General features: G+C 40.5%; 1 protein-coding gene across 1 annotated transcript; it reads right to left on the bottom strand.

Moving 5' to 3' along the window:
• Window positions 1-1,024: 1,024 nt before the first annotated feature.
• On the bottom strand, window positions 1,025-23,696 carry tbc1d16 (TBC1 domain family member 16). The gene is made up of 13 exons (XM_004071681.4): window positions 23,498-23,696; window positions 19,462-19,674; window positions 18,448-18,610; window positions 17,869-18,174; window positions 10,902-11,096; window positions 10,670-10,817; window positions 10,413-10,577; window positions 9,296-9,444; window positions 6,406-6,540; window positions 5,345-5,531; window positions 4,667-4,846; window positions 3,536-3,682; window positions 1,025-2,730 (listed from the first exon to the last, which is right to left on the bottom strand). Exons 2-13 carry the CDS (start codon window positions 19,640-19,642, stop codon window positions 2,443-2,445), a joined length of 2,244 nt encoding a protein of 747 aa, XP_004071729.1. The 5' UTR covers window positions 19,643-19,674; window positions 23,498-23,696; the 3' UTR covers window positions 1,025-2,442.
• Between the last annotated feature and the right edge of the window lie 643 nt (window positions 23,697-24,339).

Below are 24,339 nucleotides of genomic sequence, written 5' to 3'. Positions count from 1 at the left end.
AACTGAGAGTTTTGAAGATTAAAAAGCCATTAGTTTTTCTTCTTCTAGTTTGAGTTTGAACTCTAAGGAAAAAAAGATCTTCAAACAACGAAGCATAATTTTTTTTCCATGAAATCTACTTTTTTTGCTTGAAACTTCTGTTGCAATCAATTATTTTTTGTACATTTTTAGAATCTTATTTGAAGCAGCGTTTGTTTTCTGTCTCGTTACATTTAATAAATTATATTTAGAGTCATTTTCAGAAAACGAAAGCAGCACCAAATTAAACACATCCAGGTTCTCTAACATTAAGTTAAATAATCAGTTGTTCTCTTATGGTCTTTGTATGAAACATGAGTTAATTGTAAAAGTATGCGTCCTTCATGTATTTTAGAATCATTTTACATCAGCACATGAGATTCTTTTAATAAAAACTCTTGATATGGGTTTTTGAAAACAATTTTTCTGAAAAAGATGATGAAATATTCCACAAAAGTATCATAAATATGTTCAAATCTGTATCTACTGAACACTGATAATAAAGATCCTGCATTGGTTTCTCCTGTTTACAGACAGACTGCGGCTTATCTGTGGACATTTCTTTTATTTTGCAAACATTAGCTTTGTCTCACTGCCTCTATCTTCAGTGCTGGCGTCATTTCTGGCCTTTGCTCGCGAAGCTCTGCTTGTTCGGTGTGCACTGAGAGAGCGAGCGGTGTGCTGAAAGCACCAACCCAGACCAGGCGGAAAATGTTAAGACATGTTGTCTGTCTTGTTTTCAACCCACATTCTCTGCTGACATTTACAGGAGTTTTTTTGTTGTTGTTGCTTCTCCTGAAATGCATTGCATTTTGCAGCTTCGTCAGTGTAGGAAAATGTTTTTCAATCACAATTTGCCACTTTTTTTCTTCCTTATCAAAATTGAACCAGACAGTAAAATCATGACTTTTCAAAAAAACATGTAGACATATTTACCACATAAATATACACGGCCATTTAGTATTTTGTAAAAATATTGAAGATGTGGTTGACAAAAGCCAAACAGTGGTTTATTATCATGTTTTTATTAATGCTTATAGTAAGTTCCTTCTGTGTGGTGCACAGTAAAACATGAACATTCAAAGCTGAACTGAAACTTGTACATTCATGATCACAACTCAACCCTTTAAACAAAGTGTGACTTGTGTTTGTGTAAACAATGTGGTTTAAATGGATCCATGAGATGAACACACACTGCATATTTTTTTCCATAATTCACTTGTTTTTTTGGTTTTGTTTCTACACCTGCTTGTCATCAGAAGTTCAAGACAAAGAGAAGCAGTTAGAAATGTGACTGGGACTCCAAGTGGAAAAACACACTGTAACACCTGAGGCAACATTACAATATAGGCAAAACTTAAACAGGGGTCTTGCTTCTTTATTTTCCTCCCATGGATTCCTCTCAAGATGCCTGGTATAATAAAAGAGGAATTATGAAGCCTTCCAGCTCACCAGATGTTCAGGGATCTCTTTGGGTCTCAAAGATTAAAAGTTGATGCCTGTGATGAGGGGAAAGCAACAGATTTAGAGAAACTGATTCTTCTGTATTAGTTCAAAATAAAAAAATAGAGATGAGTAAAAAACAAAACAAAGGATTTCTGGCTCTAATGGACACCGGTTCACATCCGGAATGGAAACATGATCAGAGCTGTTTTTCCAGGCTCCGTCAGAGATTTCTTTTTTTTTTTTAGAAATAAAAATTACAAGGACTTTGCATTATTGGCCAATGAGGAAATATTTGCAGCCCCATCAAAAAGCAGGTGCCACACTCGCACAAATAGTTCTGCTTTTCAGTGAAGTATTCTTAACAATAATATGCAGTGCCCTTTATATGTCAAAAGAATTCATCATGCAAGATTATAATATTGCTTAATATTTGTTTGGTGACAAAATGGCAAGTATTTACTTGGTTTAGGATGAAATGATTCAGCAAACCAATAGGATAACTCTTCTCTGTTCTAGTCAAAATTTTGGATTTCATGTCAAAATATCCTGCTCAGACTTTCAAATGTGCACAAATAACTGGATTTTCACACAAACATTCCACTGTGAGCAGACAAAAGGTTAAGTTCAAGTCTTTTGACCCTGAATCAGAGTCTGCAGGAATTCCTCCCACTTGCCTCAGACCCCGGTGTGACCCCCTGCCCACAAAGCCCGTGGAAGAATGCCAAGCCAGCAGCAGCAGCCCTGAACTTGAAGAAGCTCAGACCGACACAGTCGCTGGTGATTGTCAGTTCTGCTCAGTGAGGAAAGCAGCTTCTCTGTTGTCTGGCAGCAAACCATCTCCATCCCAGATTCGTGTGATACAGAACGCTGAAAATAACATTCTGGTAAGGCAGTGTTCAACATTGCAGCACAGGAAAAGACAGAAAACTCCTGATTAAGCAAAGGAACATTTAGGTGCAGGAGGATCTGTCGTCCACCTCAGGACTGCTTCCGAAAGGTGAAAATGTCCCTCTTTTTGAAGCCCCTCTTTCCTTCCAGAAGAGGCGTAGGGGTTGAGTTTGGCGAGGACGACGGGGAGGGCGAGGAGGGCTGTGGGGTCGATGTGCCTCCATAGGGGCAGCTCTGTGAGTCCGGGTGTTCCCCCGAACACTCCACGGTGGGGATGTAGCGGCTGTCCCACATACCCGGGCCACACAGTTTACAAAGGTCATGCAAGCTGCATGGGATCCTGGGAAGGAGGCGGAACTGGTAGAGAAGGCTCCGGGCCTGGAAGAACAGGGTGAAAGTGAACGCAAACACAGCACACCAGACCGTTAAATCAATCAATAAACGTGTCTCCTGATAAAATGATTACGAAGGACTGTTTTTGTCAGCAATGTTAACCTTAAAGCTAAAGACACACCAGGCATGGAAGGCTCGCTCAAGAACGCGCATTCAGGCCACGGTGTTCACACTGGACAGGCGAGGAGGGATTTCTTCTTCTTCTACCATTTACTAACGCATGTCTGCCATCTACATAAAAGGCGTGGGGCTCCGGACTTTCTTCATTCCAATATATGAAAGACTTGCGTGTCATGGAATTCCGGTTGGGCAGAAACAGTAACTATTAATTTCTCCTCTGTGCTAAATGTTTAAACAGAAACAAACACAGACTCTTTGTGAATTAAAGGGGACGCCATCCATGCGCCGCCACCAAATCTAGGTCCCTGATTGGTCGAAGTTCGACCTGGCACCCTCAATGGCCGCACATTTAGTCTGAAGAGCCTGAAAATGGACATAGGAACTTGCGTAGCTACGAGTTTTAAACGCAGATGCCCGAAATGTGCGCTTTCATAGACTTTTCATAGGAAACGCGCGTTGCCGAGGGCGATGTGAACGTAGCTGTACATGAAAACTAGGTGATGCTGAAGTTTCAACGATAAACCACAACAGCTGCATGTTACAAAACCCCAATTTCTGGGGCTGAAGAAGCACCAAAAAGAGACAAAAAAACAGGGACTATAAACCCTCATGGCCTCTACAGGAATTATTTAAGCAGCACAGGGGAAGTGTTACAAGAAGGGACAATCACCTTCCGCAGCACCAGTTCTCCATTCATGTGCATAGAGAGGTTGCTGAAATGGAGCAGCATTTGGTCGGTGGCGAGCTGCTGCTCCGTCACATCCTCCCCATAGAGAACAATGATGGCCACGCACAGGAACAAGTGGAAGTAATCCGTCTGCAAAGAAGAAAGGAGAGGGCTGGAGGGTAAGAGACGAATGCGGGAAGATCAGCAAATTTCAAGAACTACATGTTTGCATTTCCCTGCAGTTAGCCGCGCCACTGCCCAAGAAAACAATGTGCCAACAGAGGGGAGGAAGGATAAACTCGAAGCTTAAACATTAACTTAAATTGAGGGCTTCTGAAAACTCAAAACACTTTATTGATATTGCATTTTAAGTGCAGTAAAATGTAACTGTTTTCATGCACCGCCCACATATGGAGGCATTGAAACTGGTTTCATCTCAGAAATTTGGATCAGCGTTGTAAAACAAGCTGCCGCAACATTTTATTGCATGATCTCTTTTCTTCCCAGAAAAATCTGATACCAATCAGAAATTCTGGGTTAAAGCTCATCTAGTTTAAAGCCAGGTTTAACATACAACATCTGCTCGATCAGCACCTGTAGATGAAGATCTAAACTCACATCAGAGTCGGAGCAGATGGCCCAAACAAAGACAATGATACTTGAGTCTCCCTCTCAGACGAGCGGACTGTCCTCAGAGAGCATAACAGGTTTTACTGGAGCCCGATAAAGACTTTGGCTACTGTAGAGTAAAACAAGTTTTTGTGTAAGGCGAGCCCTGAATAATTTAATATGCAGTTAATTTTATAGCAGCTAACAAACTGCTGGAATGTGAAAAATGTGGGTTTGAGTTAAATCAGCACTAATGTAGGGGATGTAATCCCTTCAAGACTAAGGGCCGATTCTACAGCCATTTCAATCCAGTTCAGGGTTATTTATATAGTTGTGCTTCATTTACATTTATAACAGGATTACAGATGTGAGCGGGTCCCAAAAAGAAATGTTTTTAAATCTGGGCTCTTATGACTTCACTTAAAAAACTGAATACCGAACAGCATTGCACATCAACACATTGCATGCAAGGCTGGTTTTCACATGTGTGACTGTGCGGCGCAGCAGCTGGGACTTTGGCCTGACCTGGTAATGTGCCCAGCAGGCCTCCCACATGCGTAAGGCCTCCGTGTCGGGAAACTCGCGTTTAAAGCAGAGCAGGATCCAGCGATGGCAGAAGAGCAGCTGGAGGCCGTCCTCGCCGAGCCTCGTGAGGTGCTGGTGAAAACGTGGAAGCATGAGGCGCAGCAGCTCGCGCAGGTACATCTGTGGATCAAAGGTGGTTCTCCTTCAGTTCTTTCTGGTATTACTGGCGTTTTTGTTTTTCTTTCTAAAATTTTGCTACATGTTCAGGTCTGAAAATGTGCTGCTGATGTTTTCCAAAGACCATTTTATTGAGTTAATGCCTCAGAGAAGAGATGTACACAATGTTTTTCTATCTGCACCAGACAACAACGTAGACTACAAGAAGTTTAAGAAGTTGAGAGGCAACAAATTAAAAAGATCATTTGTTTTAACCTTAATTAGGTAAACTTTTTCCCAGAAGCTGTAAACACGGATAAAAATCTTTCAAAATTGAAGCAAAAGTACTAAGGAGACAGTTTCATAATAGGATAAGCACAAACTCCGTGTTACTGCCAGGTCATGGATTTCTTCACTTTGCAGGAGTGGTGAAAAAGCTTCAACAGTTGCAATTCTTGAGAAATCAGAAGCAAGTTGTTGTATTTTCAAATAAAGTAAGGATTTCTGAGTAAATCCTCCTACCAGCTGCCGCTCCATGTCCTCGTCCCTTGGCGAGCTAATGAAGATGGTGTTCTCCATGAGGCCGACAAAACACCAGAAGGTGTCACTTTCATCCTGGATCTCCGTGAGGAGGGGGGCCACCAGGTCAGACATGCCCTGGCAGTAACCCATGTCAGGATTAAACACTGCATAGTTGAGCAGAATTCGCCTGGGGCAAAAACAATCACGGGCATCTTAGTACGGCGGCTACATCTTAAAAAAATAATTTCAGATGTTGTTAAATAAAAAAGAAACCATAAATATTTAAGTTCTTTTGGGAATCTTTAGTGGAGTTCCTGTTTGTTTCAGCCAAGACTCTTGAAAAGTGGGGTCCCACCCAAACACTCGGAGACAGCCAACATCTATTTCAGCATCACTGGTGATGCCCAGAAAAACAAAGCAATCTGCTTTTACAGTTGCTATGCCAACTCCTCCGGTAACCAGGGAGCTAATTAATCAGTTTTTCCCTTCTTTTCTTCTCTTTTTTTTGCAGAACACTTTGATGAAAAACTTCCGTGGCTGCCTTTATGCATTAGACCTAACAGAAAAGGACTTATTATTTTCATGGTGCAACTTTAACAGTGAAGAAGTTTGGAGACTGGCGTGTAAAAATGCTGCTCAGATACACATTCCTCAGAGGACGTGACTCAGAAGAGCGATAAGTGTTGGAAGGCCTGAGATAAGTGGACATTTGCAGCTCTGGTATCACCACACCTCAAATATAATGCAAGGCATAATTTTCAAGACAAATACCTGGAGCCTCCATCAGAGTCGCTAAACTAATATGCTATTTAAATCCTCTTGCACCTCGTTTAGAAAGCCATTAGCTCCGAGTATGCGCCAGAAAGTGCTCAAACGGCTTAGTCAGAGTCAATAAAGCATGAAACTCATTTGCAGCTCCCCCAGGGTCCAGAATATGAAATGAATACCGTAGGTACGAGCATACATTCAGCTGAGCAGGGAGAGTGATAAGGAGGGCCGGAGAGATGCTGGAAGGGAAAGAGATTGGATTAGACAAAGAAGAAAAAAGGATCTCGTCAGACCTCATGATCTCCACATTCTGGTTATTCTCTCCTCTAAAGAACTGGTTGCTCCGGTCTGTTCTGACCACATCTTTATCCACGGTGAACTGGACCTTTCTCCAGAACTCACTGTGCTCTTCAGGGCTCATGGACAGTCTGTGGAATGAAAAAAGGCAGAATTATTATCAAAAAGAAGACAAAAGCTCTTTTTTAAAAGTCAAGTTAAACAAAAATGAAATCCCACTAGTTATTTCTATCCAGCAACCACAGTAGATATGTATGGTAAACGTCTCTTTGCTATAAAGTCCCAACAATTAGCCACAAATGCACCAAAAATGTGGGGGTGGGCAAACTGTGGCCTCAAGTGCTCCTCTGAGAATAACACCACAAACGTAAAGCCCCCATCAGTCCCTCTAGATGATAAGGCCTACATTAACTATGTAGTCTGTGTGTGGCACTAATGTATTCAAGTCCTAACAAGCAGAGGGGATTTAATTAACATTGTTTGTTTTCCATGAGCCCCCACTAGGAATAATGCACACACACCTGATGCAACGCCATGCAACTGTTTAGTTTCTGTACTGTTTGTGTCTCTGAACTCTCCCTGGCCACCTTTCTACACTTCTTTATCCCAACAGAGTTGAGAAAATGTTTTTAGCTCTTTGGATTTTTATGGCAAAGCTAAACTAGAGTTTAAATACACACCATTACCTATAAATAGTGGCAGAAGTCAATGCTTCTCCTTCGATAACTCAACAGTGCAAACATGAAAATACACAAAAATAGCAAAGAATGCAAAGGAGGTTTAAATCACAACGGCTCAAACCCCAATCTTATCCATTTTGTTGCAAGATAGTTTCTAGTATGTGTAAATAGCAAAAGATTCCTTAAAATAATATTTTAAAAAGATTTAAAGAAAAATACCAGTAAAATCATTCAAAGGTGGCACAACTGTAAGCTGTATAAAATCCAATAAAAGACCCATTTGTTTTGTTATTTTGGAATTTTCCTGATGATAACAGACAAATATTTAAAAACAATATAGCTCTAAATTGCATTTATGAGTTTTTTTTTATTCAAATCATTGTAAATTATAAGCAGATGAAAAAATGCCATGTGAAAAAGAACATCTTTGTCACATGAAAAATAGGATGGGCGGGGCCACAATCTCCCTGCTCCGCTCCATTCTGATGCGCTCACTTGCAGACGACTAGATCCATGAACGTCTTTGTTTTCCTCGTCTGAGCTGGAATCTGGCTTAGAACTGTTTGGCTGGACAGCTCAGATGTTGCTCGACATTTTTGTTGCACTGGTGGAAGGCTGGGACTGTGATGGGCTGTAAGCTAGCAGCAGTGAAAGCACTTAGCAAGAGGGAAAGGAAGGAGGGGCGAGTTTCTAGTGAACTACTGCCGTTCTGCAGAAACTATGTCCTAGAAAAGATGAGGTGTTTTTTTTAATTAATGCTAAAACCTGCATCATAATTAAAGGACCCCAGCATGCTTTTAAATGGATCAAAATATGATTGAAGTGGGACTAGAAAGGAAAACTCAAGGTAAAGCAAATATAAACTGGACTTGTTTTAACCTAAAAACAAATTTAAGAAGGTGTGGATTGACAACAATGAAAAACCTCACAGCAACAGTGGAGTCCAAAAATGTGGGGCTTTGGAGTTGAGAAGCTTTCTGACACTGATCTAATAAAAAAAGACAAACAGTCTGAAAGATGAACCTGAAACTGTCCTTTCGGCGGATAAAGTCACATCAATCTATTCACAAATAGTTTGGGATGAAGAAACCAAATGTTGATCTTAATCTGGTTTTGATGCAACAGAGGTTTCTTATGCGACACAGTAAACCTCTGAAGCTGAAAGAATTATAAAGGAGGAGTTACATATTTCATCTATAAAGAAGGCAGTAGGTAATTTTTCCTTTTACTGATTTACTTGCTTTTTTTCCAAAAGAATATTATTGTATTTTTTATTTAAATAAAGTGATCTAATTTTAGAATGCCACTTTACTATATAACTTTTTTTTAAACAGTTTTGGGTCAAAATAAATGGGATATTTGTAAGGCAAATCTCTCTTCATCAAATGTAAATGGAAAATAGATCATTTGAATAAGTTACTCAGAAACACAAAGGTTCATTTCTATACCATCTGTCTGAGCATTTCATTTCACTTTCATGGATATTTCAATTAGTATTAGGGTCTGGCTTTTATTTGTGGCTGCCCAGTTATCTAATCAAAGTGAAGGACACGAGGTTAGGGGGCAAGGAGCAAAAGCAGCGAAATGTTTCCTTTCTCCTAATGATCAACTAGTGGCCCTGCAGGCTGCTGTAGTTGAAGGGTCTTTAAAGGAATACACATCAGAGTCAGAACAAGGACTCTAATTGCTGTACTCTAATAAGACCTGCTGTCCTCAAAGTGTTAATAGGCCAGATGGATGAAACCTGTCCAATTATTAGATTCATTACAGACAGAGCTGCAGAGCACAGTTAACAGTTTGATGACAGGGCGGAATCAAATGGAAATTCAAGGATCTACTTATGTGCTTGCCTGCACATACCAGAGCTGGATTTTTTTCTCTCTCGGAGAAGACGATATGATCTGATAAGTGGTGACATGTTTTTTCTCCAGAGACCTTTTATATCACACCCAGCTCCTCCCCTTAACACTTCCCTGATTGTGCCTATTGATTCCTCGGCGGCTGCTATGAGAAGCCACAACACACTCGCCTATGGTTTAATGTTTGACTGACTGAGCATTTGGCAGCCATCGCTGCGGCCACGTGACAGATTAGCTGCTGTTGGACCGAGCTGAGCACACCCCTGTGTCACTCACTTTCAAAGCAAAGGGATTTTTACTGCATGAAAAAAAAAGGAAATAAAATAAGAAATCCCCCCCTAGCCCACCTCCTCTGCTGGATGTCGTAATATTCAGTGCGTTTCTGCAACCTCCAGGCTTCCCTTTCCTGAGAGGTGGAATCGTAGCTGTAGTAGTGCAGCAGGAAGGGCCACACCTCGCCACGGATTGATGGGTCGATGCCGCCGAAAAAGATGGCCTGGTGAGGAGAGGGAGGTGAACAAACATGATAAAGCACAAAGGGAGCCTTTTCTGACATTTAGAGGGCAAAACGGGGGGCATGAGGCGCATCTGATAGATGTGAGAACTTCTGTCTGCAAACAAGACAGCTGTGTATGTATGCGCTCTCTCAATCTCTAAACTACAGCACATGAAGGGTTTGCCTGTTTTTTTCTAATTGTTGCATAAGAAAAAAAAACCTAGAACACTTTAATAAGCACTTTCGGAGGAAAAAAAAGTCTTCCGTCTCTGCATTCTTGTGTTAACTGAGAACACGTCCAACTGCCAGAGTCATTTCAATAAGACAAGAAACCATAAACTGAGTCAACTCTGGAGAACTCAGATGAGTCACAGTGACAAACTGGGGAAGACCAACCTTTACATTTTTGACAAAGATGGGTGCTGATTAAAACCGAGAGATAAACAGTGAGGAGCCGACTTTGAGAATAACTTTCAGAGAATGTGATTGACATGCAAGAACATGTGACCGTACAAAGGACTGAATGTTTATGAACGTTAATCATTTATTCTTCCTAATGTCTTCCTCTGGATTGTTAAAACATGCAGTCATGCAGGTCATTGACATAAATACATCAAACGTTATCCACCGAGTTCTGACCGGCAGTAATGAAGCCTACAATGTAACGAGGACAATGACCCGAGTTTGCTCCACCCACCTCAACTCTAACATGGGAATAGGGGATATAGCGGGAAAAGTCAAATCAAACCTGACACACAAAAGCACACAAGCACACAACAACAAAGCAACAACTGAGTAAAAAGGCTGTACGTTCATTTTTGATTCAAGGTTGGACTTTATTACATCTAAGTCAATAGGAAATTGCTTTAATTGACATTTGCCTCCAGTGGTCTTTAAGGAACTGCAGCTTTTAGTAGTTAGGGGTTGGCTTTACATTTGCGGATGGAGCGTGGGGGCTTGATACATGCCTTGCGTAGCTTGTATTCCTCCTCCACCTGTCCATCTTGGTTGAGGTGGTGCAGCCAGGAGGTCACGTCCAAGCGTCGATAAAGCTTCTCCTCCGGGTGGGTCTCGGCTGATGGCAGGGTGGGCCTCTGAATGGAAAACTGCATGCAGGACCGCTCATCTGAAACCTGGAGATAGGAGTTGGAAACACGGGTGCTGGCAGTGAGCTGACACTTGAATAGAAATGAAGTCACAGTAAAGACTGAGGCTGCAACCTAACCTGGTCCTTAGGCTGAGTCTCTCTGCAGCATTTCCACTGGTGGAAGACTTCGACCAGCTTGTCCAAACCCGCATGATGAAAGTGGAGGATCTTATACTGGCTTTCTCTGCTAGCTATAACTAGTTGGCCACTAGTGCATGCCTCGTCGCTGTGATGCAACAATCAGCAATGAGAATTTTATTCTAGAATGAAAACTGTCAGGGTGGAAGGGCTGTGATTGAACCCAGCTGACCTGAAGAAGAGTCTCAGTGACCTCATGTGACCCAGGTCCACTCTAAAAACCCCACACAACTGCTCCAGAGCCAGCAGCTTCTGCTGCTCTTCCCACCGCATGCCCTGCAACTGGCTGCAGCTCTCAGAGGGGGCGTGGCTGTCCAGACTTGATGCAGAGCTGGCTGAGTGGTTCATGGATTCCTCACATAGCTCTCTGTACCAAGAAAAAAAATTCTATTAATGTATTATTGATGCTAAAGAGACAATTTCACATTATCTGCGACATCAAAACACAGAGACTTCAAAAATTGTTTATTCCCCACTGTGGAAAAATTTAATTTTTCATGCTTCCAATTCAGACCATTGTTCCTTAATGTGGAGCGTGAATAATTAATAGCTGGTGGTGCTCAGCCCAGCAATAACTGCAGACAAATCCAAAGCTCAATTCTGCCCTGGTGTCTTATGTCTCAGTACGGTTCCGTCAAGCGGCTGAGAATAGCAGGATTGCTTGGAGGCTTCTTGGGACACACACATGCAAAAGAAAATCTGTACACACACAAATCACACTGTCCGCCATCCAATTTCCCTGTCATTCCCCCATGGCAAGTATGCTGTTCCCAGCAATGAAACTTGAGCTAAGCGTTGCTCTGCTGCAGCAAGAGACACACAAAAACACTTGCACACATGCAGAGTAGATACAGTGCAAAAAGTCTTAAGCTTCTCTTCATTCTTCTTTGAGCCAAAGTGAATCCTAACATTAAATGTGATCATAATCTCTGCAGCTAGTATGTTTCATGCTGTTTCAGAGGAGTCTTTGTATCTGAGGACTGTTTTGTGTGTCTTTAGCCACCGAACACTGACTTCCTCAAACACAAAAATGCATAAAATGTAAGGAGTGAAGCAGAATAGATATATGTTGTAGCTTTTACTACACAAACATTAGCTGCACTGCAAACTGATATAGATTACTTTTTAAATCCTCATATTGAGCCTGTAAAGCATTTTCAGTGTTTAGCAAATTTGTAGAAATTTTTATATTTTATATATATATTTATATTTTATATTTGTATGATGTTACACGAATTATGGTTTGTAAAGCAGCGGCTTAACGTTTTTTGTCCTTCAGAACTAAACACAAAGCAGAGACACACATAAATAAATTAGTGAACAGAAATGTTTTCCAAAACCTTAAAAAAAAGTTGATATTATTTCAACAAAACTAAGACTTTTGAATTGAATTAAAGAAGTAGAAGGAAGTATTTGCGACAACACAGAAAAAACAGACACACAATTCAAAAGCAGATATAAGTGCACCACAGCAAAAACACCAACTGTTCAGTGGAAATCTCTCAATCATAGCATGCTCAGGATTTTTTTTCTCCCTTTTTCCACACACATGCGCGCACACAGACATGCACACAAGCGAATGGACCATATCTAATGACCATAATGCAATCTCAAACACGTCCCCAGAAACACTAAAGCTGAGAAGTCCCAAAGCATTTAACTCAAGAGACATTTGAGACAGACGTTTAAATAAAGTTTTTCTGCTCCTTAAAACACACTTAAACACGTGTGTGTTTTTACTCAAATTTAAATGTAAGGAAAAACATCCTAAATCTAATTTTTCTTCCTCTTTTCTGTTGATTTACGATGATGATTGTGTTCTAGTTAACAAATGTGAACATAACAAGGCTGATAAATAGCAGCTTTACAGCCTCCACATGACACTTGACAAATTACTGCTCCTGTTTCTAATCTTCTGCCCCAAATCAAACTGGAAGAATGAAAGAAAGGCGGACACTCAGACCTGGAGGGAGAACTGTCGATTTCAAGCTGGGGGTGTTTGTCTTCTACTCAATTAAAATACTTAAAGCAAATGTTCAAAATGTCAAACAAATATCCATCAACAGCTTGATTTTTTTGTTCTCCATTTATTAGGCCGCAGACACACAGCTTAAACTGAACAACCGTAAACAAGCTGTTGTGACTGAGTCAGGTCACAGTGGCTGGCACGTCCCACCAGACCGGGGTGAGATCAAACAGCCCTGAGGCCCTCCGTAACACTTTACCCCAGAGGAAAGTGCTGCCAGGTCACCCTGAGAACCAGGACCAAGACCTTCTGGCCTCCTGGGACCTCCGAGTATTCCAGCTAATCTCTACAGAGAAATAGGAGTTAAGGAAAGGCTCAGTGTAGAGAAGCGGGATGAGAAATGTAGGTAAAAGCTGAGACGCGGTCCTTGATGCAAGAGAAAAAGAAAAAAAATCAGACAAAAACTCTGACGATATAGTTGTTTCAGCTGGAGACCATCAATAAAGGCGCAAAACATTTAGTTTATAGAAATTAAACTTTATAACATTTTGGTGAAACAGATATAAAAAGGGCTTGGATAAAAATATGTCCCTTAATCTCAAAAAACAAACAAACAACCTTTTCTGCTTCAAAAATCTGTTCTTGATGCGACCTATAATTAAAAGGTCAATATTATGTACTCAGGACAGCTCCATAAAAATACAGTTAGACTTTGAAGTCCCCCTCTGATCATCTTTTGATCTGTTTTCAAAGTGTTCCCAGTGGTCTTCAAATTCTGACTGTGCCGTTTTAAACTAAAATCTCGTTGTGGTTTCAAGACGTTTAACAATGAGGACTAATTGTGCGCTGAGACGCTGTCACTTTAACCCAATGCATCATGGGAGATGTAGTGCGAACAGCCACCGAACGCAGACAAACTCGCGTCTCTGAACTTCATGGATTTGTTCACTTGTCTGGTTTGATACCGGACCGAAAAGCTACACCGCTAAAGACGAGCTTTAGCTCGTATTTTTGTTGGAACTGAGAGACTTTATGAGCAGAACAAAAAACAAGGAAGTGAAGACTTTAACCACTTCTGATTGGTCAGACTGATGACGTGTGATTAAGCCTCCAAGAATGATTGGACAGTTAAAGGGGCGGGACTTTTCAGAAAAGAGCTGTAGCTACGGCTAAATCCCGGTACTGTCATTCTTATCAAAACATCTTTAATAAAATCAAATAAACACAAAGAAAAAAGTATTTTATGATCTTTCATATTCCTAAGTACTCAGTGTTTTATCAGGGCCTGTTTGGAAAAACAAAGAGCTGATATCCTGGAGATGGAAAATCTTTTTAGATCAGTTAATGAGGGCAATTTCCCACGGCACACCTGACCATCTCACACGGCACATTGGTTGAAAAACACTGTCCTAGATCATGAGAAAAAGGCTACAAGAACATGTTAAAAACACCAAAAACATGATTTTCATTAGAGTGGGTCTTTAAAAAGTCATTATGTACTTGAGACAGCTCCATAAACTACAGTTAAACTTTAAAGAAACTTTTTTAAAGATTGTTGAGGATCTTTTTTTGAACTTTTTGCTCTCTCCCACCATCTCCTCTCTCTTCCCCCTTTTTCATCCGGTCTCACTCTCCCATACACGGTTCTTTCTCTTTGAATGATTCCAAGTGACATGTTTCCAGTTCCTGGCCCCTTAACAGTGTCAATTAAAGCAAGCAAGAGAGAAAGAGAGATTGAGTGGGTTCCAGGGTTTTGGCTGCCGCTCCGCTCTGCTCAGTCCTCTAATCCGGAGAGCTGACATTCAGCCCAACACAACAACCCTGGGAGCACTGGGAATCAAAGGGCTTCACACAGACTTTAGGAAGGGAAGAGGAAAGAGGGAGGGGGAGAAAGATATCCGAGTAGTGCCATAAGAGGAAGAAACTGACAAAGATGGGAGACAGAAGAGTCCAAAAGAAGAGAAAATGGAGCAAAAAAAAGGAGGAGGAATATGGGTGCCAGAGAGCTGGTGAAACACACGCCAATGAAGAGAAAGGTAAAGGTTAGAAGCTGGGAGGCCTTTGCCAAACTACCTTCATTTCCAGCAAGCTGGGCTCTGCAGAGAGGCCCAAACTGCTGAAAAACTTCCCCTCTTTGCCGCACGCTTACACATGCTCACACATTTTGGGCAGCATGTCAGACCAAATAGCTGCGTGAGGAAACAACCGCGAAGGGAACCATAAAATTTAATAGCTCCGAGGTCCAAACAGCAAACACAACTGCTGTGACTCGATCAGAGAGCAGCCTGTGGAAACACAGAGGTTTTCAGGTTGGAGGGATTTGGGACCTTATTTTGGAAACCGTGAAATTCATTAAAAAAAAAAAAAAAAAAAAAAGAAAAACACCAAAGCTGCTTTAATTAAATGAACACATTTTCCATGCCCCCCCTGCTGAAGCCATGTACCTGCTTTCACTCCCTGCAGAGCTTCAGCTGCAGAGCAGTGAGCCCTCACGCGGCCTCACACTGTAAACACACATGCCCTCAATTCTTTTCTTCATAGCTCCACCTTCTGGTAGTTCAGAGCAACTCAATCTGCCTTTTTTTTTTTTTTAAACAATTGGCTTATTTTTCCAATAGTTATGCATCAGAGTTCTGACAGACTAAGGTCACTGAAGGTTTAGAAGTTTATTTATTTTCTAATCATTTATTTTTCTATTAGAATTAAAAATCTACTCTTTTATTACAGTATACATTAGTACCATGGTGGCATGATAGTTTTAGTATTAGAATATCTATTCAACGTGTACAATAGACCAGATTATTTATTTATGTCTACATAAATACGTTTGAAATATTCCAAAGTTTAAATTTGGATCTGAAATGAAATACCGTATTTTCCGGACTATAATTTGCTCCGGAGCATATTGGGCACCAGCCCAAAAATGCATTAAAAGGTGGAACAAAACACAGATAAGTCGCACTGGACTATAAGTCCCATTTTGACGGGAAATTTATTTGACAAAATCTGGGACCAAGAACAAATAACTTTCACAACCTTATATGACACAATCATTCACAGTAATTCTTTCTCAAACCTATTTTTTTTTTCTTTTCATGAAGCATCATTGGCCAACTAATACTCTGTTTTCATCCTGTATTTGTAGAAACAGTTGTCATTTTTATTGCATTTCTGAATCTATGAAATCATTGGAAAATAGAATATTATGTTTTTAGCCTTCAAGATCTTATTGTAAAAAAAGGTTTGCTGATTCTCTGAGTCACTTAACATCCTCTTAACACTTAACATACTCTTAACACTTAACATACCTCATACATCAAATCGACCCAGGAACATCATCTCTGTTCCTCACAAATGAACATAACAGGAGGGTTAACAATGTATTTATTTCAATTTATTTCTAATATAAGTCGCTGCGGAGTATAAGTCGCACCCCTTGCCAAACTATGAAAAAAACTGACTTATAGTCCGGAAAATACGGTACTAGTTTGTGAGAGTTTCAGCATCTGTTTATTACATACTGAGTTTATTCAGAAACTTGATTTTTGGATTTTGTTTCTAACATGTTTTTCTGTGCTGGACAGCACTGATAAGCATTCTGTCTTTTTTTGTTTGTTCTCTTTACATTGGTTAAGTGTAAATTGCAGAAGCTGTGGTGCAGAGCAGAGCTGTTGACCTCTGATTGGAAGGTCACAGGTTCACCTTACATCTTGCCCGCCCGTGAGTCAAAGTGACCTTGGACAAGACACTGAACCCCGCGCTGGTCCAAGTGGAGACAGGTCGTCACCTTGTATGTTAGCAGCGCCGCCATCCGTTTGTAAATGTGCATGTTTGAAGGGAACTAGTGACAATTATCCTAAAAGTGATTCTGTGTGTACTTACCTTGTTATGTCTTTGATTCCAGTCTTCAGCTGATCTAAAATAAATTGTTTTTAAAGAGAACATAGCGCCACATACAGTAAAACTTCAATTTGTTTTGAATGCCTGTTATTCAATCCTTTTGTCAGTTGAAGTTTAATGTCGTTTAAAACCCCACTGTTGCACAGATCAAAGAAGTCTGTAAGCCTGTTGAACCTGTAGGACAGAGAAGGTCGACACAAGATATACAGGAAACCTCTCATTTTACAATAGTTTTCTTTGTAAAAAAAAAAAAAAAGGCTTTTTTTATTTGGTTTCAAATCAGAGGTTTATTTTACTGCATGCTAAAAGCACCAACCAATGTGATGAAAAAATGACTAACATCATTTAAGACACTAGTCTAGGCTCTAAAAGAATGGAATAAAAAAATAGACTTTAAAATCTTAGTGTGTACAAACTATAGCGTAATCATATTGTATTTGTGTGTGAAAGACTATTCCAATGATATAAAGGGACTTTCATATGTTTATTTTTGTGCTGGAGATCTATCATTAGACAACTATGAAAAATCCAAACAGCAACATCCAAACCCAAAAAAGAGAGAAAAGTTAAAAAAAAAAACGAATTTTGAAAGAAAAAAAAATATCTAGAAAAACATTACATTATAGTATATGACAAACATAAAGATAAATGATTTAATTAATTTAAAAAAATTAGAGAGAGTAGCAAGACAGTGGCTGCTGGCTTTTAATGAGGTGATTTTAGAAAGAAGAAACAAAAAATATATTCATTTCTTAGAATTACACTTTATATGAAGTAATTATACCATTATTAATAGCACCTACAGCAATGATTAGCCTAATGGTATCGTACTCCCATCATAAATACATCATAACAAAATATTACATTTATTTCAGTGATCTTAATTTTTCAAAGCCAACGAAAGACCCAGAATAGATTTAGAGTTTTTTTCACACATGTCATTCTCTATAACTGCACACCATCACAGTTAAGAAGCAATGCGGACATCTGAGGAGCAGCAGAGAACAAGAATTACCAGTATGTAAGCTTAAACTAAAGAAACATAGTGACTGTTCCTAATTGAAATGTTTGTTGTTGTTTTCACAGAAATGAATGAACTGTATTTAGTAGATGTGCAAGCCCAAACTAAAAGCTGCTGGTGCACCAGCGTGCTGCAGTTCAAACAGCCCACTTTTGTACTTTTCTACTGAGTTTCATACTTTGCATTATAAATCGTCAATGCAGAAGGGAAATTCCACAGAATGGTTCATAATAGAAGTCAACACTTACTGACCTGCTCTCGTTGTCCAGGAAGACAGAACCGCTGCTCTCACACAAGGCCTCACTGACTGGCGACAGGCAGAAGGGGGAGGAGAAGGTGTCCGAGTCCGACCCCATGGTGCTGTCTCGACTCACTTCGTCCGACAGCTCACAGGAACCCTCGTCCAGCTCCTCTCCAGCTGACGGCAGCTGCTGCTGTGATGAGGAATCTGCCCCAACCTCAGCCGCCAGGCTCTGGCTCTTCAAGGAGGTGCTGCTGGAAATGTTCCTCTCCTCATCCTCATCTTCCTCCTGGGCTGCTGGGGGACGAGAGCGTGGGCTGCAATAGAGAGTTTGTTTCAACAGGAAGGAGAGATGAAATAAGGAACTTATCACATTTGGTAATATCAATGTTTTTTAATGTTCACATCAGTGAACTGAATTGTTCTGTATGGTTTCTACACACATGAAAATGACTCAAAAGTGAAATAACTTCAGCCTTGCAGTGTCTTTAATCATCCCTATATGAGCACATGTTGGAGCATTTCAGTATAATCTGTTTTAACGCCTGCCTGACCCTCTTCAAAGGTGTTTCAGACGTGTCTCTTAGTACCGTCGGCCTCTGCGGCGGGCGTTCCTGCGTACAGGAGAGCTCTCTGGTGTGATGTACCGCAGGGCCTCCTCATCCTGCCTCTGGATGCGGGAATTAGGCACCCAGGTCAGAATCAAAGTGGTCCCAAAACTCTCATCCTTTTCCACGTGCACACATAGATAACCTGCAGGAGACCAAAAAAATAACCTGTAATCACACAATGTAAGTAAACTAGAAGTTAATTCTGACAGGGGAGTTGTGACCTTTATAGAAATAAGACATAAACAAAGCTTTGCAACTAAAATAAAAAACAAATGCTTAGATTCCAGACCCTGTTCATCACTTCAAAAATAATTTCAGCCAATGATTTAACCCTATTGTGATCAGTGGAAACCAAATTTATGTAATTACTTTGGAAATGTGAATTATAACGGAAGAAATGTCTCTTTTTTTACTACACAAAAATGTCAAGTATGTGCAGGATTAACCCACAAAAAAAAAGAAGAAGAAGAAAAAAAAATTGATAAAAATACATTTTTTTATATTCTTATCGACAGGGTAGAATTTCCTCAAAGTATAAATATTTGCTGTTTTCCTTAAAAAAAAAAAAGGAAAACCTATTATTAAAAATGCTGCAAATACACAAAAAGGTTTGTAGGACTGATTGCAGGAAGTATTTTGGTTTAGTAATCAAATTTAAAACATTTTCCTTTACAGTCTTTTAATAACATATTTTGAGCAAGATTAACTTTTGACATGCAAGATTAAAAAAAATGAAGAAAAAACAGAATTTTTACAAAGACTTCACAAGTGTAGCATGAATAATGATTTTTTTTTAAGTTGGGAAACAATTTTATTGGTTTCGCTGTCCAAAGTCACACTGTGTTATAAACAATAAAGAGGATTCTGAAATATCAATTTGAAAAGAAAGAAAAAAACAGCAACGTGTTCACCCCAAAAATCAGTCTGTGCTCCAACTGAAGTCAGAGGAATCATTTGATGATCCTGAAAGAACACGCATCAGTCTGAACAAACCTGGGTGGTGCTCGGCAAGGCCAGGCAGCGGCTCTGCGGGGTGCACGCAAACGTTATTTTTGGAGAAGATGATCTCGCCATCTAGACCTGGGCGCAGCACGGAGCCGCCCGCACCGGGGTTAAACGTCAGGAGGTCAGATGCCTTGGAGGAGGCACGCCGTAGGAGCCGACCCAGAGACATCTCCTCAGGCACAGAGACACTGAGCCCATCCTCTGAATGTGGAAGTTGGAGAGGAGAAGGGTATTTGTGAGACACGGGGGGAAACATCTGAGAGGGTTAATTAGGTGGGCGAGAAAAGGAGAGGATAAAAGACTAAATGCCTGTCAAGCAAATACTCCTAAATGTGCGAGACCTGCACTTCATCTGCTCTGTCCCGGCCGCGTTAGCATTTACTGCAGTGTCCTTACTGCAGCGCTGCAGCCCACAGCTCCCTCTCCCCTGTACTTGTCCAGCATTTCTCTGCACCTGCACGTACTTACTGACACAGTAACAGCTTCTGTTTACTCTCTACCTGTGTGTACCCAAACACGACCCACCTTCTGCAAATATCCATGTGTGCACACACTAAGGAAACTTCACGCAAACACGCCGCTCCATCTGTGCGAAATTCCAAGCGGTTAACAGATGTCACTGACATCAGGGCTGAACTAAGAAGCTCATGTCACACCGTCAGTGCTTTGACTCCTTCAGAGAGCTCTGCAGGATGAAAACATCACGAAGAAAGCTGATTTCTTTTGATGTTGCAGCAAATGCAAACTTTCTCCGCTTATTTTCAAAAATGTCTTCACTTTGAAGAAAACTTTTTTAAACTTCTCATTTCCTCCTCTTTTTTCTTTTTTTTAAATCTTCTTAGTCTTAATGTTAACTTTCTTGCACATTTGAACAAGTTGGGATCCTCTGTATTTGGCTGAACTCTTTGGCACAAACTGCCCCCTCTATCTCAGGAATGTTCCCTCCTTTTTCCTCAGAGGGCATGTTTACCTCAGCTTGATTAAGCAGGCACCCCACTTCCTGCTGGCACGACTCACACAGGAAGTCTGCTCGCACCAAAACCAGGCATGACCTTGAACAAAACATCCCCTGCTGCCCTTCATTCAGCTTCCATTTGAGCTCTTTACTTTGGGGCAAAATTAATGGCAGGAAAATACTTTTTTGTTCACAATTGAAAAATAGGACAAAGAATTATTTAAAAAAATACTCTCCATGAAAAACGAAAGTCTGAATGTGTAACTTTTTCTTGCTAAAATTGTTAACAAACCTCTAAATCTGATCGTTTTGAGATCATTTATTATGCTGCAAGGTGCATTTTGCATCCAGTAAATAACCCACTCCAATGAAAACCATGTGTTTAACATGTTCTTGTGGCATTTTTCTCATGATGGAGGACATATATAAAAAATTAAGATTAAAATTGCATTTCTGAGTATTCTTTATTCATGCTGTTGTGAATCAGGAGTAGGCAAAATAATGTTGGAAATGCTTGTAGCAGAGATGTAGAGGCTGCAATTCGCAGATCCCAAGCTCCCTGCTCTGCTCCATTCTGATGCATCCGCCTGTAGACGACTAGATCCGTGTGCGTCTTTGTTTTCCTCGTCTGAACTGGCGTCTGGATCAAAACTGTACGGCTGCAGAGCTTCAATAATGCTCACCGCTATTAGGGTGTGAGGGAATGTAAAATAGCGGGAGATAGTGTAAACAAAGGGCTGATGGGAAGTGTGGGCAGGCTTACACCGTGCCAACAGTCCCGCCCACAGCTCAGAGGTGACTTCCTGATGAACTACTGCTGCTCTGCAGAAACTATGTTCTATAAAAAGACACAGGTTTTTAGATTGGAACTAATCATACGAAAGCTCTTCATTGGCTTGTTTGGTTTGCTTGTCATTTTAAACAACTAAGCCAGCATGTTAAACTTTTGTTGATTATAATCCTTAAAGTTTTAGTTGTTAAAACGAACTCCTGCTTCAACTAAAACACCAGAAATCTGCAAACTAGCAAAACTGCAAATGCTGAAACTGCCACTTCCATTTCCAGCAGTTTGTCACCTGAGTGTAGGGCTGCACGATATGAGGAAAACTTGCGATATGCGATATTAGTGATCAATATTGCGATAACGATAAATTTGCGGTAAATAAACAAATACAAAAATAAACAAACATCATTCCCATTTCATTGCAACAGTTTAAAAATTATACTCCAAATGACCCTCATCGACATGGGGGACAAACGTCAGGGTGGCTAACCCTGGTCCTCAAGAGCCTCAACCCTGTCTGTTTTCCAATTCTCCCTAGACTGCTTGATAATGATAACCAAAATCAGGTGTGTTCAGTCAATCAGGATGTGAAATCACTTGAGTCAGCCAATCAACAGCAAGCTGGTTAAGGAGAGCTGGAAAACAGGCAGGGTTGAGGCTCTTCAGGACCAGGGTTAACATAATAGGCCTCCATCTGATTGGTCAACAATGGGAAGGCGTCCATCTGATTGGTCAAAGCATAAAGGGATTTATTTGATTCGTTAAATGCTTCAAGCTGCTAGAAGATTGTTTTAACACATTTTGGGTTTGCGATTTATTGCGATATTCGCCGTCTTTTGCGATATGCATATTGCAGAGCTGGATATTGCGATAACGATAAATTTGCGGTATATTGTGCAGGCCTACCGGAGTGACAATTTTTTAACAAAAACACCTCACCTTTCCAAACCGCATTCACAGCTTTTGCTAGATGCTGCGGTTATTATGGTGTGTTGCAGGGGGACTCAGGCCAGTTTCATGTTCTGACTGGCTGATAAGGAAAGGCCCCGCTTTCTCCTCGCCTCATCCTTCATGCTGTCAACACCTCAGCGTGTCTACACACTCCAACTCTCCTCCCTGACCTTTAGGTGCTTTGTCAAACTGCTCATAACACACCAAAACTCACCCAAGTTCCATTTTAACCCACAGTACTTGCAAAATTCTTTGGCAGCTTATTGCAGACTGCCTCACACAAAGGGGTTGGCTCTTAAAAAGATCATGAAACGTATACCAACAAAGTACAACTAGAGAAGCAGCCATAGTGTCTCAACTTCACACCTCCAGGCTGCAGTAATGAAGTCATCGTGCTTTTATTTGAATGGAAGAGCAATCCTACCCTTTTCCCCCCTCATGTGTGCTGTGCACTTGATTCCATGAGGCAGCTGACAAGAAAACAGCCACAAAGAAGCTTCAAAATAAAAGTCATGTTATCTCCCCAACTTTCAAAAGTCATCATAGAACCTCCTCAGTAGAAAAAGCAGATGTGTTTTTGCCATTTTAACAACCTTTCAGGCATAAAACTGAAAAGCTTTATCTGGATATTATTTCTCAATACGTTCACTAAACCTTTTCTGACGAAAAGGGCATGAAACATGCAATAAAAGTGTGTTTTTTTTCATATAAAAATTATAAAAGAAAAAATGCTAACAGGACACTTTAAAGCCTGAAAGGAGGCTGTATCGACCAATATCTTATCTCGGATTATGTGTATCAATTGCAGCCAACAGTCCATCATGCAAAACAAAGCTAGGATGTTTTATTTTGAAAAGACAAAATACGATTTCAAATCATTCAAAGCCTTACTTTTCAAATAAATGAAGATGGTCAAAGTGCTGTATGGTATAAACAAACTAATAATCTACGTAATGTCGTTAGCTATGAATTGAAAAAGCCTCGTGTTTGTGGCGGGACGAGCCTCGGGAGCAGCAGCTCGTGCGGCAGAGGCGTGTCTTCAGCTCTTAGCCTGACAGCCAGCATCCGCCTGACGGCAGAGGATGGACACGGCTATTTACACAGGCCCCTTCATGCAGTTTCCTCCCCACATTTAACACATTTTTGTTGCGCTTTGGAGCCGAAAGAGACACGTGCTTCGTTTAGGTGATGCGCGCTAAACTGTTTTCATATGGATGCAAAACGCTACTACGTGGGGGTAACGCCACGGCAGCTGCAACACACCTGTTCCAGCGGCAGAAATTAGACAAGATAACAGAAAAAGAAACGCACGGGGCCAAGCTGGACGCTCTCACCTTCACGCCCTCCGCTGGAGTCTAGAGCCCATACCCGACAGCCATGTCCGAGAGGAGGCGAAGGACGAGCGGCCTTGATGCGAAAATACTTCGTTCAAACCACCGCGGTTGTTAAAAACTCAAACATTTTTGTTTCCCGACCATGGCACTACACACGCTGGACCGCCGTGTATTCTACAGCAGGAAAAACTAACTTCCGGTTCGACTTTTTCAAAGTAAATTGACGTTGTCGAAAACATCGAGTTCGGGACTTATTGGTTATTTTATTTTGAAAGGTTGTAAGGTTTTGTAAAGGCTGTAGTTCCGGCGATTTCTTAAAATATTTGCTTCTACAAACATCAAATCTGTAATTTACTGCTGCTTCCATACTTCCACGGTAATGAAGGGCTTTTTAGTTTATGATAAATGAAAAAATTGATTGAAAATTGTACAACAAAGAACATATTCTTTTTTAAATTATTTTAACAAATAATTACTCATTAAAATCAATTTAGGCATTGTTTTTCTAATTAGTTCACATATTTTTTCAAAAAAAGTTACTTCACAGTTACTCAGCAAAATTTAATTTAACTTAACCTTATCTTGGAACTCACTAACATTTATTGTGAATTTAAAATTAGACTTTAATTTTAAAGGTACCGACTTTCTTCTTCTGTTCACTTAATACATGTACAAATAAAAAAATAGAATATCATGAAAAACATTTTTTACTCAATTTAAAGAAAAATTGATGTTTTAATATAGCGGAAGCCCCCCTCTTATAGTTGCCGCATGGAATTGGGCCCCACCCCTCTCAATTTTAATTGCACCTTAGACATGTAGAACCCTTGGTAGGAGGGATG

This window comes from Oryzias latipes, chromosome 8 (genome assembly GCF_002234675.1).
Source record: "Oryzias latipes chromosome 8, ASM223467v1".
Lineage (NCBI taxonomy): Eukaryota > Metazoa > Chordata > Actinopteri > Beloniformes > Adrianichthyidae > Oryzias > Oryzias latipes.
Note: the sequence above shows the minus strand (reverse complement) of the source record. Positions and strands in the feature narration are given on the sequence as shown.

What these genes read in the sequence shown, in the direction of transcription:
- tbc1d16 (XM_004071681.4), bottom strand. Translation starts at nt 19,642, where the DNA reads ATGTCTCTGGGTCGGCTCCTACGGCGTGCCTCCTCCAAGGCATCTGAC. An exon ending in TCACTGAGACTCTTCTTCAG is followed by an intron (nt 10,818 to 10,901) that starts GTCAGCTGGGTT and finishes GTTGCATCACAG; the next exon opens with CGACGAGGCATGCACTAGTG. An exon ending in CAGAATGTGGAGATCATGAG is followed by an intron (nt 5,532 to 6,405) that starts GTCTGACGAGAT and finishes TTTTTGCCCCAG; the next exon opens with GCGAATTCTGCTCAACTATG.